At 35.7% G+C, this 13,260-nt stretch overlaps 1 protein-coding gene across 2 annotated transcripts in view; it reads left to right on the top strand.

Annotated features, from left to right (window-relative positions):
- ATP6V1A (ATPase H+ transporting V1 subunit A) overlaps window positions 1–13,260 on the top strand; it is a 58,694-nt gene that overhangs the window by 15,182 nt on the left and 30,252 nt on the right. For both annotated transcript variants that reach the window (XM_045851625.1, XM_045851626.1), the window contains exons 2-3: window positions 7,531–7,625; window positions 10,150–10,278. In XM_045851625.1, coding sequence (XP_045707581.1) covers window positions 7,541–7,625; window positions 10,150–10,278 — 214 coding nt within the window. In that variant the 5' untranslated portion in view covers window positions 7,531–7,540. The remainder of the gene's footprint in view (window positions 1–7,530; window positions 7,626–10,149; window positions 10,279–13,260) is intronic.

Consider the following 13,260-nt stretch of genomic DNA (forward strand, 5'->3'; position numbering starts at 1 on the left):
AGTGGCACAGCAAGGATATAGCTGTGTGTTGCTGGAGGTGAGATTAAAATTTTTATTAAAACACCAAAAGTGGACAAAAGTGCTTGGAATTCCTTCGTCATGCTTTAAAAACTGGTATTTTCATAATTTTCTTATTTTACCTGAAAGATGGGTTCAGACCTGGTTTGGGGATGTTTTTGCAACCACTTCTCTGCATATAACACAATGGAGTAGAGAAAGCTAAATTACTCATAATCGTTGTACATTTCTCCTCTAACACTGTCTTTTAAAGAAGTAGAATCATCTTGATTTTATTCACGTACAGTTGACCCTTGAACAAAACAGGTTTAAACAGTGCATCCACTTACACAAGGTCTGTCCAGAATAAGTCTGGCCATTGTTACTATAAAGAGAATAGTATAATGGGAATGCATCAATAGTTACATTGATGTAACCTGGCAGCCAAGGAGAATGGACTGGAATATGAATGCATGAACAGTGACAACTACGGTACTAGTCAGTGGGAGTGGTAGACACCATTGAATGAGCATGAGTACTGTGTGGCCATTGCATTCAAAATGACTGCAAGTAGAGCAACAAATCACCAAATTTTGTGTTAAGCTTGAACATTCTTCTGTGGAAACTATTCAGATGATTCATAAGGCTGCAGCTATGGGCAGCTGGTGATTGGCAGCTTCATCACAATGCGCCTGTTCATGCATCATGGATCATGCAGAGGTTTTTTTTTTTTTTTTGTGAAACATCAAATCACCCAGGTGACTCAGCCCTGCTACAGCCCAGATTTGGTGCTCTGCAACTCCTGGCTTTTCCCAAAACTAAGATCACCTTTAAAAGGGAAGACATTTCAGACCATCAATGAATTTCAGGAAAATACGATGAGTCAGCTGATGGCAATTCCAACAAAGGATTTTGCAGAGTGCTTTGAACAGTGGGAGAGACAGACACTAGATAACTATGAGGTCCCAAAGTGCCTGCTTTGAAGGGACTGAGACATCATTGTCCTATGTACAGTGTTTCTTGTATCTTCAATAAATGTCTCTTTTTCATATTACATGGCTGCATAATTTCTGGACAGACCTCATGTGGAATTTTTTCCCAGTAAATATGTGCAGGTAATACTAATGTATATTCTTTTCCTTATGATTTTCTCTTCTTTTTATTTAATCTTTTTTTTCCACATAACCTTTTAGTCCCCTTATACCTCTTCCCCCCAGCAATCACCACTCTGTTGTCCATGTCCATGAGTCTTTTCCTTTTTGCTCAATCCCTCCACCCCTAAACCCTCCCCCCAACTAGCTGTCATTCTGCGCTCCATCTAGGAGTCTGTGCCCATTTTCTTTGTTCAGTTTGTTCACTAGATTCTACATAACGATTTTCTTTACTGTAACTTTATTGTAAAAATATAGTATGTACTACATTATAATATACAGAATATGTGTTAATCAGCTATGCTATAGGTAATACCTCTGCTCAGTAGTACACAGTAAAGTTTTGGGGGAGTCAAAATTTGTATGTGGATTTTCAACTGTGTTGGGGGGTCGACATCATGTGTTGTTCAAGTATGAACTGTGTAAGACTATGAATCACATAAATGCAGATTTGTGGATCTGGCTGAAAGCATCTCTAAGTAGGAAATATGTAGAATTGTCACTTAGGCTCTTGATTCTCTTATTCATTTGATGTCACGGTACCTGACACTTGTTGTCTTTGGCATAAACTTAACAACATATTCCTAAAAACAAAAATATTAAAAACCATAAAATCATCAGTTCTTATGGTGACTAGGATAATCCAGTTGCATGATAAATCCACAAGGCAGCTGAATTTTGAACAAACCCATTTGATTTCTACTAATCATTGCTCATACATTTGGAGGTTCTCACTTTTTTAAAATGAAAGTACATAAATTCTTTTTAAATATTTTATTTATTTATTTTTAGAGAGAGAGGAAGGGGAGGAAAAGAGAAGGAGAGAAACATCAATGTGTGGTTGCTTCTCACGCACCCCCTATGGAGGACACAACTTGGGTCACAACCCAGGCATGTGCCCTGACTGGGAATCATACCAGTAACCCTTTGGTTCTCAGGCCTGGGCTCAATCCCCTGAGCCACACCAGCCAAGGCTTAAAAGTACATACATTCTTATATTAGAACATCAGCCTTAGCCAGATGGCTCAGTTGGTTGGAGCATCATCCCATGCACCAAAAGGTTGCAGATTTGATCCCATCAGGGCATATAACGAGGTTGCATGTTTGATCCCCATTTAGGGCGCATACAGGAGGCAACCAATTAATGTATTCCTCCCTTCCTCTCTCCCTAAAGGCAATAAAAAACATCCTCAAGTGATAATTTTTTTTTTAATCAGAAAAGACCATTTTTGCCTCATGTGCACCTTTATGAACCCTGGGAGATTTGGACCATCTGTAAGGAAGCATTACTGTAAACTCAAATGCCTTCTTGTCATTTTTCAAATCTCAGCTCAGCTTCCTCTAAGTCATTCCTGTCCTGCCTAAGTCTAGGTTTAACTGCCTGTGTTTTATGCTCTTCTACAGCTGCCTGCACTGCTCCTATGAGAGCACATATGTCACCTTATTGTGATTACCAGTTTGTCTTTTTAGCCCACCAAGACAGAAGCTCCTTGGGGGGGATTGTGTCTTACTCCATTATATTTTCAACTTATAATACGGCACCTGGCACATCATTGATGCTTTAAAAAATATATTTAGTTTTAGAAACTAATGTTATGGTAAAAATATGCACAATAACTAAGAAAAAGCTAGCCAAGTGACTAGATTTGGTTCAAGCAGCAAAGAAGATAAGAATACATGGGTAGTTTTTAGAAATTAGGCAGTCTTAGCTTACATTAACAGAACATTAGTTTATCAGTATTACTTTTCTATTAGACTTACTGCTACATGCCTTATAACAATCCCATTAGATTTTACAGGTGAAACCAAGGCTCTTAAAGTTGAAAGAATTTGATTTGCCCAAGGACACTTTTTAAATTGAAACTCAATCGTTTGACTCAAAGCCTTGGTCTCTTGTAATATAAAGAAACATTCAGAACAAATGAAGTGATACTCTTCAGTACTTACTCATATAATATCTAGAATACCGTTTTTATTCTTATTTTGTTTGCTCCAATTTAAAATAAACATTGACATTATGAAACACTTCCAGAAAAGGATAGCCTTAGAAATAAAAGATCTGGAAAAAGGTTATCTTGTGAGGAATAGTTGAAGGCACTAAAGAGAATTTACTTGGAGAGGGAACATATTTACTCTGGGGCTATAGGACTTCAAAGAAACAGGGTCAGAGGGTAGAAGTTATGGGGAAAGTGATTTGGATTAGATATAAGACAATTCTCTAAGAGGAGATTTCTAAAAGTAGAATGAATTTTTCAATGTTGAGGCCCTGTTTAAATAGTAATACTACTGATAAAATTTTTATCAGCATTTTAAATTTCATAAGAAACATTTTAATAAATTTGTAATTTAATCATAACTCTAGGGTAGATGGTAAGCATTATTCCTATCTTACGAAGAAACATATTAAGAGATTTTAATTTGTAGCATGTGACTGGCAGAATCAGCTGTGTCCCGTCTGCTGACTCAAGGTGGTGTGCCATTTGTACTTTAATAGACGGATGACTATGCATCATGAATGCCAAGGAGGAAACACCCATATTTGGGAAGGAAGTTAGACTGTATGATTATCACGTTCTCTTCTGACTTTGAAAATGTTTGATTTTAAAATTCGACCTCATTTGTGCCTTGGCCAGTGCAGCTCAATTGATTGGAATGTCATCCCTTGGATCAGGGGGTTCTAGATTTGATTCCCAGTTGGGGCACATGTGGGAAGCCAACCAGTTGATGTTTCTCTCCCACAGCAATGTTTCTCTTTTTCTGTCTCTAAAGCAATGAAAAAATGGCCTCTGGTGAGGATAAAAATTTTTTTTTTACCTCATTTGCTTATTCACTACTTCTTCAAAGACTTTGCCCAACCCATTTCTCAAATATGTGCCTAAGCTTTATTTCCCTCCCTCCCCCCATTATCTAACTGGTTTCTAGAAAAACTTGTTTCACCTCTTTATATTCTAGTCTTTGTAGTCCCATACCTGCTTAATCAATATCCCCTTCTTTAGGAAGCTGAAAATCATGGTAAACCAGTTTCACCTTTTCATTATTTCCTCCCTCAAATGCCCTTCTAGTTAATTTTTCTACTGAGGACCCCCGAATCCTTGTGTTATTTTTTAAATTTTTTTAATTGTTGTTCAATTACAGTTGTTCCCACTCCCCCCATTACTCTCCCCTGCCCTACCAGCCCCCCACCCCACATTCAATTCTCCCTGCCCCCAATCGTCCTCATTCTTTATTGTGATATTTGTGACTCTAGAAGTATTTGGTTTCTTTTTCTTTTTTAACTTATCACCAATATCATCTACAAGTTCTTGGTACATTTCCTGCTCCTTAGATCATATTTGATTAACTTTTTTCCCGTATCTCCATAGGTTTTTAATCTTTGTTGTCACTCTTGCCTGTTTCTTTAATCACTCAATTTTAGCTCTGTCCACCATCTCCCTTCTGATGGCAGTAGTGTATCAAACCAGAAGTCCACTGTTAATGATGTCATTGTTATACTTCCCTCATTGATTCCTTGCTATCTTGGTTAATGGATTACAAATTACGTTCCATGGAGTATATGGTTCTCCTACTGCTCCTTCAATAGCTCTCCAGACTGAAAAACATTCTTCATCTCACCAGAATTGATCTCCAAGGCTCAGAGTTTGGTTTTCCTCGCTTTGTGTATTCTTTGTCTCTGGGCTTAACTCAATCATCCACAAAAGCCTCAAAACTTACTTCAAGCTACCTGTGTTCTCTACTTCATCCAAATTGGTAACATTTCTCCCACATCCAAGTCATTTCTCCTTGGTATTGAACACTTAAGCCAATGTGCTTTATATAGTACAGTTGTTTAGCACCAGTGAAAGTTCCTTTTATTCATGCTCCTCATTCCCTACATTTAACACAGTTCCTTTTCTTTGGTAGGAGCTCAATAAACATTTAATAAATTAAATTCCATTGACACTCAAGCCGTAACTATTTCTAGAGTTTTTTAGTGTAATCTGTTAAATTAACTAATCATCATTTTTCCCATAAAAGTTCTTTCCCAATCTTCAGTTATTTCCTATTTGTAGAATCAAGTCTACTTGGCATTCATTTCAAGACCCACAAATAAAGCTCTCTCTACCTTTGCATCTTTATTTCTCACTTTTGTCCTAATATAACCGTTTTATTCTAGTCAGAACAGTCTGTTAATTTCCTGTATTTTCTCCATTCTTTTGTTCTTGTTATTTCCCCATCTAAAATGCCTTTGTTACTCTTTGTTTTTCTAATTTTTTCCAAATTCTACACCTTCAACATATCTTTCCTAAACATTCTAATCTTTGAACTTTTAGTATGTAAGTTACATTATTTGATACTCTATTACTTGTTGATCTGTCACCCTTTATGGTTGGTTTGGGGGCATTGTTTAACTTTGTATATGTACATGTATTTTATCTCCATTATTAAACATCTGTAATTATTAAGTTATACCAGTTGTTAAAAAAATAAATTTTCTACTTTGGAATCTGCCACCAATTTTTTATTAGCCTTAAATAGTATATTCTTTAGGTTCTTCAGTTTGTACATCTATAAAGGAAAGAGATTGAACTGAATTGCTTACACTGTTCTGTGTTCTGCTAAGGGGAAAAAATGGAAAATCCTTTCAGAAAATTTTTAAAGATGGATAATACATTAAAAAATTAAATGTAAGGGACATAAAGGAAAGAATAAACAAATGGGATCTCATCAAAATAAAAAGCTTCTACACGGCTAAAGAAAACAGTATTAAAATAAAAGGAGAACGAACTGTATGGGGAAACATATTTGCCAATGATACCTCATACAAGGGTTTAATCTCCAAAATATATAAAGAACTTACACAACTCCACTCTAAGAAGACAAGCAACCCAATTAAAAAGTGGGCAAAGGACTTGAACAGACACTTCTCCAAGGAGGACATACAGAGGATCCAGAGACACATGAAAAGATGCTCAGTATCGCTAGCTATCAGAGAGATGCATATTAAAGCCACAATGAGATACCACTTCACACCAGTCAGAATGGCCGTCCATAAACAAAGCAACAAATGTTGGAGAGGTTATGGAGAAAAGGGGACCCTAGTGCATTGCTGGTGGGATTGCAAACTGGTACAACCACTACGGAAAACAGTATGGAATTTTCTAAGAAAACTAAAAATGGATCTGCCTTTTGACCCAGCAATTCCACTGCTAGGATTATATCCTAAGCACCCTGAAACACCAATCCAAAAGAACCTATGCACCCCAATGTTCATAGCAGCACAATTTGCAATAACCAAGTGTTGGAAGCAACCTAGGTGCCCATCAGTAAATGAATGAACCAAAAACCTATGGTGCATTTACATGATGGAATTCTATGCAGCAGAAAGAAAGGAGCACCTACCCTTTGTGACAGCATGGATGAAACTGGAAAGCATTATGCTAAGTGAAATAAGCCAGGCAGTGAAAGACAAATACCTTATGATCTCACCTTTAATAGGAACCTAAACAACAAAACAAGCAAAATATAACCAGAGACGCTGAAATAGAGAACAGGCTGACAGTGACCAGACAGGAGAGGGGAGGGAATTTCAGGGGGGAAGGGGAAGGGTTTACAGAAACAAGTATAAAAGACACATGGACAAAAACTAGGGGGACTTGGAAATGGGAAGGAGGGTGGGGAGGGCTGGTGGGGGTGTGGGCTGGGATGGGAGTAAAAGACAGAAAACTGTACTTGAACAACAAAATAAAAAAAAATGTAAGATATAATTTGTTAGATGGTGAAAAATAAAGCAGTGAAAGAGTAAAGTAGTTGTGATTTTAAATAGGTGAGCAGAGAAGCTTCTTAAAATAGGGGACAGTTGAGTGAAGACCTGAAGGAGGTACAGGAGCAGATATCTGCAAGAAGAGTACTCCAGACAGAGAGAGCAACATGTACGAAGACTCTGAGGCAGGAATGTGTATATGGTTTTGAGAAACAGCAGAGTGCAGTGTATACAGGGGTAGGCAAAAGTAGGTTTATAGTTGAGTACATGAAATAGTTTATTATTGTATTATTATTAATTACTCTATTATTTGTATTATAACTGTAAACCTAATTTTTCCCACCCCTGTGTTAAGGGGACAAGTAAATGAAGAGAAGGTCAGAGATAATGAGGGAGAAGGCAAGATGTAGGGCTAGATAAAGCCATTGGGAAGACTTCACATTGTAACACTCCTTGGCATTTTCTATGAAATATTTTTCATAGGGAATTATAGAGCATCTAGGAATGAGGTCCTTTTAACCAAATTTAAGAATTTTATGTTTTACTTTGAAAAGTTGGCAATAACATTGAAGATGACAGTTGGCCACCTATATTGGTTCTTTTGCTTTAGGGTTTGTAATTATAACAATTTTTTTACTATAGGTAAATTAACATGATGGATTTCTCCAAGCTACCAAAAATACTCAATGAAGATAAAGAAAGTGCATTTGGTTATGTGCATGGGGTCTCAGGTCCTGGTAAGTAATATATAATAATCTCAATGGCAAATATTCGTAACTTCAGTTAATGTCTTTTGAAGGTGTTTTAGGTAGAAATACACAAGGTTCTGGTCGCCTACATAAATTTTGTCCTGAAAAGATTTTATAGCTGCAGCCACAGCTGTGTGGCTCAGTTGGTTGGAGCATCATCCCCTACTCCGAAAAGTTGCAGGTTCCATCCCTAGTCAGGGTGTGTCTGGGAAGCAACTGATTGATGTTTCTCTTTGTCTCTCTGCCTCTCTCTCTTTCTCTTTGTCTTTGTGTATCTCTCTCTCTCTCTCTCTCTCTCTCTCTCTCTCTCTCTCTCTCTCTGTCTCTCTTTACCCCTTCCCTAAAAAGCAATGGAAAAAGGTCAAGGTGAGGGAAAAAACACTTTATGACTGCTCTAAGACTGAGGTAATACCTCCATCCTAAGGGCTCATCTACTACCCATTATCTAAATTTGATCATTATTGAGGTGCTAATTTGTGATAGCATGTTTATTGCATAAATGTATAATCACTGTTTAGAGTTTTACCTATTTTTTGTTGAATCTGAGGTTAAAAAGATATAAAGTTTATAGTTTTTAGTATATAATACCTTATAAATTATAAGTATTTAGTAAATATGTTAATTTGGTTCAAGCTTTAATGTTTTCAGAGCATTTCTCAGCAGTATCAACCCTAGCTCTTTACATAAATAAATCCTTCTGCATGGGTGTTTCAAATATCACTTAACCAAGTACCTGTGGAAAAGAAGTCTTATGATATGACACTGATCATGGAAAGCAGTTTTATAGCTCATGTTCATTTTGCCAAAACCTTGGGTACTACTGTATTTAAAATAATCTTATTCTAGTATTCATTTTGTTATTCTATTATACTCCTACTGCAAAACATGATTCACAGTTTTTTTAGGCAAACTTGCACATTGATTTATAATCCTTAGTGGAAGTCTATTTTTCCTTATATCTTTTCATAAACCTTATGCTGTTGCCTTTTTGTTGTTCTAATCAAGGTGGAGGTAATGACCCTTTTCAGTGTTCATACAAATGAAGATTGACAGTCACTGTGCTTCGTATTTCTCCTCAGGAAGTTTCTACCACTTAGGACTTGGTGTTTGAGCTTTAACTCAGTGGCAAACAGTACATTTTACAATTTTCAGTCTCTTTTGCCATTCAGAGAAACAATTTTCCCATTGATGATCATAAGTTTTTAGAAAAGATGAACAGGCTACACACAAGAACTTTTAGGGAAAAGATAAAAAAACACAATCAAAAAAGTTTAGGTATTCCTAGCCGGTATGGCTCAGCAGAGCAAGGGGTTGCAGATTAATTCCCAGTCAGGGCACATGCCTACATCATTGATACCCCATCGGGAAGCATATGAGAGGCAACCGATGGGTGTTTCTCTTCCTCTATTTGTCTCGCCCTTCTACTGTCTCTAAAAATAAAATAAAATATTTCTCACTAAAGAGTTTAGGTAAAAATAGTTTTCTGAAACTTGTAGAAAATTCCCAGAATCTATTTATAATCTTTAAGTACTTAATAGGATAAAGAAATGGCATACTTTTGGTTTATGAAATAAGCTTTAAAATTTTAGTTATTTCTGGTATTTCAATTCATCTTATATAGTAAGTATAGAGATAAATATGAAATTAATAAATCTCCATTGTTCTTAAAAAACTAGTGAGATTTTAATACTTTAATAGTTTTCACTTCAATATTGCCTAAAATACTGCTCTAATCAATTATGTCAGAATGATAAATATTGAAAATAGATTTATTCCTATACCTCTCTGAAAATTTACACCCTTCCCTCACTACCAGAAAGGTAATTTTGGCATAGTAGACAATGTAGTCCAAAATGGTATGTACAAATTCTGGTTCAGTATTTATAAGAACTGTGGATTCTTAGTCAAGATTTCACCCATTAGTGGTAACTGATTATAAATATCCCTGTGGTGTATGAAAAAAGTTTTGTGGATGCATATGTGAGTTTTTCTTGGTAGAACTGTCATTAGTTTAGGAAAAAGGCCCCTGTCCCAGAAGTTATAAGAGCCATTGCTATAACGTGGTAGAGAGTAAAAATGTTGTTTCAGATATTGTCTCTCAAAGGAATGATGACAGCACAGCAAACGGATTGTGTGGCATTCCACCATGCTACTAGCTAAAGTTCCTGTTCTGATTTTAGTTTTGAACGTTTTTATTATTGTCCTCAAACCCATTATTTCATGAATCTTAGCAAGCTGAGTTGATCAAAACCCATATTTATATTATGGGTTATTATGGATTATTATGGTTATGTTATATAAATGAATAATCTTTAGCCTAACGAATTAATTTGTTTCCCTCTATATTACGTGCTAAAAATGTGTCTTTCTGTGAAACTACATGTATGTTCCATAGTGAATGTTTTATTTTTCTTATAAATATATGAGAGCTGTTTTATTGGATTTACAGGATATTTTAATTGTCTATAACTTCCAGTGTCTTAAGTCATCATAACACTCGTGTTCTTTTCAGTCGTTACAGCCTGTGACATGGCAGGTGCAGCCATGTACGAGCTGGTGAGAGTGGGCCACAGCGAGTTGGTAGGAGAGATTATCCGATTGGAGGGTGACATGGCTACTATCCAGGTGTATGAAGAAACCTGTATCCTTTTTGGTTCAAATTCTTCCACTTGCTACAAGTCACATTTTAAGGATTTATAGCAAAAGTAGAAACAACAACCAGTGATACAGAAATTGAAATGTTGGTGTTAGCAGTCTAATTTATATAGGAGGATATTGAAGAAAGATACTAGGAAGTAGTACTTTTCTTATGAAATTAGTGTTCTTTCTTCTACCAGCGTGGCTGGTATGGTTCATGGACTGAGCACTGGCATATAAACCAAAAGGTCACCAGTTTGATTCCAGGTCAGGGCACATGCCTGGGCTGAAGACTAGGTCCTCAGTAGCAGTTGTGTGGGAGGTAACTGATTGGTATTTCTCTCCCTCTCTTTCTCTTGTCCTCTCCCTTCCTCTAAAAATAAGTAAATAAGAAATTAGCATTATCTTCTGAACTTTCATTACCCTTAATATTTCAGTAGTCCACAATCTTTGGAGGGAAGCAATTAGATACATATTGTAGAAGAAACAATAAACAGAATAACATCTTCAGTTTGTATGGTTAAAATTCTCAAATTATTTCTGTTTAAAATACTAAATCCATAAATAAATTAGTTACCATTCTCTTTTTTCTAATAAACAGTGCTGTGTGATGCATTACATTATAGTTTTAGCATTAGGAATGTTTACTATTTGTTTGGTTAGCATAATTTTGGCTTTTAAACATAGTATTTTCAATTTTCTATAAAAAATAAAGAGATAGCCCTGGCTGGTGTGACTCAGTGGATTGGGCACAGGCCTGCAAACCAAAGGGCCCCTGGCTTGATTCCCAGTCTGGGCACATACCTGGGTTGCTGGCTAGGTCCCCAGTAGGGGGCACACAAGAGACAACCACACATTGATGTTTCTCTCCCTGTCTTTCTCCTTCCCTCCCATGCTCTAAAAATAAGTAAAATTTAAAAAAATAATAAAGTGATAAAGAGTTAAGCTTTGTGAAGAGAAACACTTTTTCTTTTGCTTCATTTGTATATTTTACTTAGATTGGTTCTCAATATCAGCATTAATTCTTTAGCTATTTAAGATTTATTTGGCATACAATAAATCTTTTTTTTTCCTCCCTCCATACTAAAATGCATGCTTGCTAATAACTTTTCTGTCTATGTGAGTACTGGGGTGCTAATTCAAAACAAAGTCATCTGAAAAATTTAAGTCATCTGCACTATTTACCGTAGCCAAGATTTGGATACAGCCTAAGTGCCCATCAGTAAATGAGTGGATAGAAAAACTGTGGTATATTTTCACAATGAAATAATACACAGCAGTGAAAAAGAAGGAATTTTTTACCTTTTGCAACAGCATGGCTAGAACTAGAGACTATTAGGCTAAGTGAAATAAGCCAGTCAGTGAAAGACAAATACCATATGATCTCACTTGTAAGTGGAATCTAATGAACAAAATAGACTAATGAGCAAAGTAGAACCAGAAGCATAGAATCATGGAATAGACTGACAGCTGCAAGAAGGAGGGGTGAGGTGGGGACTGATTGAAAGAAGGGGAAGGGATTAGTCAAAGAACATGTATACATTACCCATGGAAATGGACAATGGTGTGGGGATTGACTGTGGGAATGGGGGCCAGCTGGGTGGAGGGGGGTGGAGGGGGAAAAATGGGACAACTATAATAGCATAAACTATAAAATATTAAAAAGAAAAAAGAAAGCATTTAATAATATGCTGAAAGTAAACTAATTTAATTGAAAAATTAAAAGTGGTAAAAAAAGTCATCTCAAAAACTTAAATGAGAAGTTTGTAGCTATGAAATCGTATCTAGTCAAAAGGATTTTTTTTTCTATTCTGACCTTTATCTTTTATTTAATCTTTTGCATGGTTTGCAGATTTAAAGTAAACAAATGAACATGTATATAGTTTCAGTCCTCTTTGCTTTTGTCATCCTGTATCTGGCCAGTTTTCAGTATACACCCATGCATGCATGCGGCCTTTTTTATTGCTTTTTATTGTTATATATCCTTCTGGTTTGTTAATTGCATATATGAACCAACATAAATATGTATTTTGTATTTTTCTTCCCTTTTTTCCTAGAAAATAGCATATTATATGTACTTAGAATTTAGTGTATAGATATAAGTATAGTAAAATGTTAATGGTAGAATCTAGTAGAGGTTGAGGATGGAGTTCACTGTAAAATGAACTTTGTGATAGGTTTAAAATTTATAATAAAATATTAGAAATGAACATATATTTTGAAGATCTTTCTAGAGCAATTCATAGAAGCTCCTAAATCTTTTTTTAGCTACATAGAATTTCATCATATGCGTATACATAATTTATTTATCACTCTTTTAATGATAGAAATTTTAGTTGTTTCTAGTCCTTTACATACAAATAGAATGAATTCACAGAAGTTGGATTTTGGGGTCAAGGTTTATGCATTTTAATTTTATAGATATTGCTAAATTGCTGTCAATAAAAGTTGTACAGATATTACTCTTATGAATGTTACAGTAAATGAGAGCAGGGGGAATTCAATGTGTTTATTTGCAGGTTTTCTTTTTTCCTTTTTAACCCCACTTTTTAATTCTTAAGATTTTAAGTTTTTCTTAGGTACTAATACCCTTTTTAGGGGACTGGTATTCTTCAGTAATATAGTAAAACAACGTATTAAGGAGAGGCTTTTGCTTCTATTTTTAGTTCTGTGGTTTACCAAACTGCACCAAGGCACTCTGGGCAACTACAGCAAATTCATGTGGGTTCTAGGACATTTAAAATTTTTGAAGTTAACACAAGAATATTAGACATCTTGTCAGACAGCATGTGACCTAGCAGCTTGAGATAATAAACCATTTCATTACATGGCTGCACTGAATTGTTGTCGATGATGTCATGTGTTCACCAGGCTGAGTTTTTGGTGATTGCTAAGCTAAAAAGTAAGTATTATGTGTAAATGAATATGAATCAGGTATTCCAAGGCTTGAAAACTGTCACATACCTGACAGGCACATATATCCCAT

The sequence above is a fragment of the Phyllostomus hastatus genome, unplaced genomic scaffold, assembly GCF_019186645.2.
Source record: "Phyllostomus hastatus isolate PE091 unplaced genomic scaffold, TTU_PhHast_1.1 phas_contig_86, whole genome shotgun sequence".
Classification (NCBI taxonomy): domain Eukaryota; kingdom Metazoa; phylum Chordata; class Mammalia; order Chiroptera; family Phyllostomidae; genus Phyllostomus; species Phyllostomus hastatus.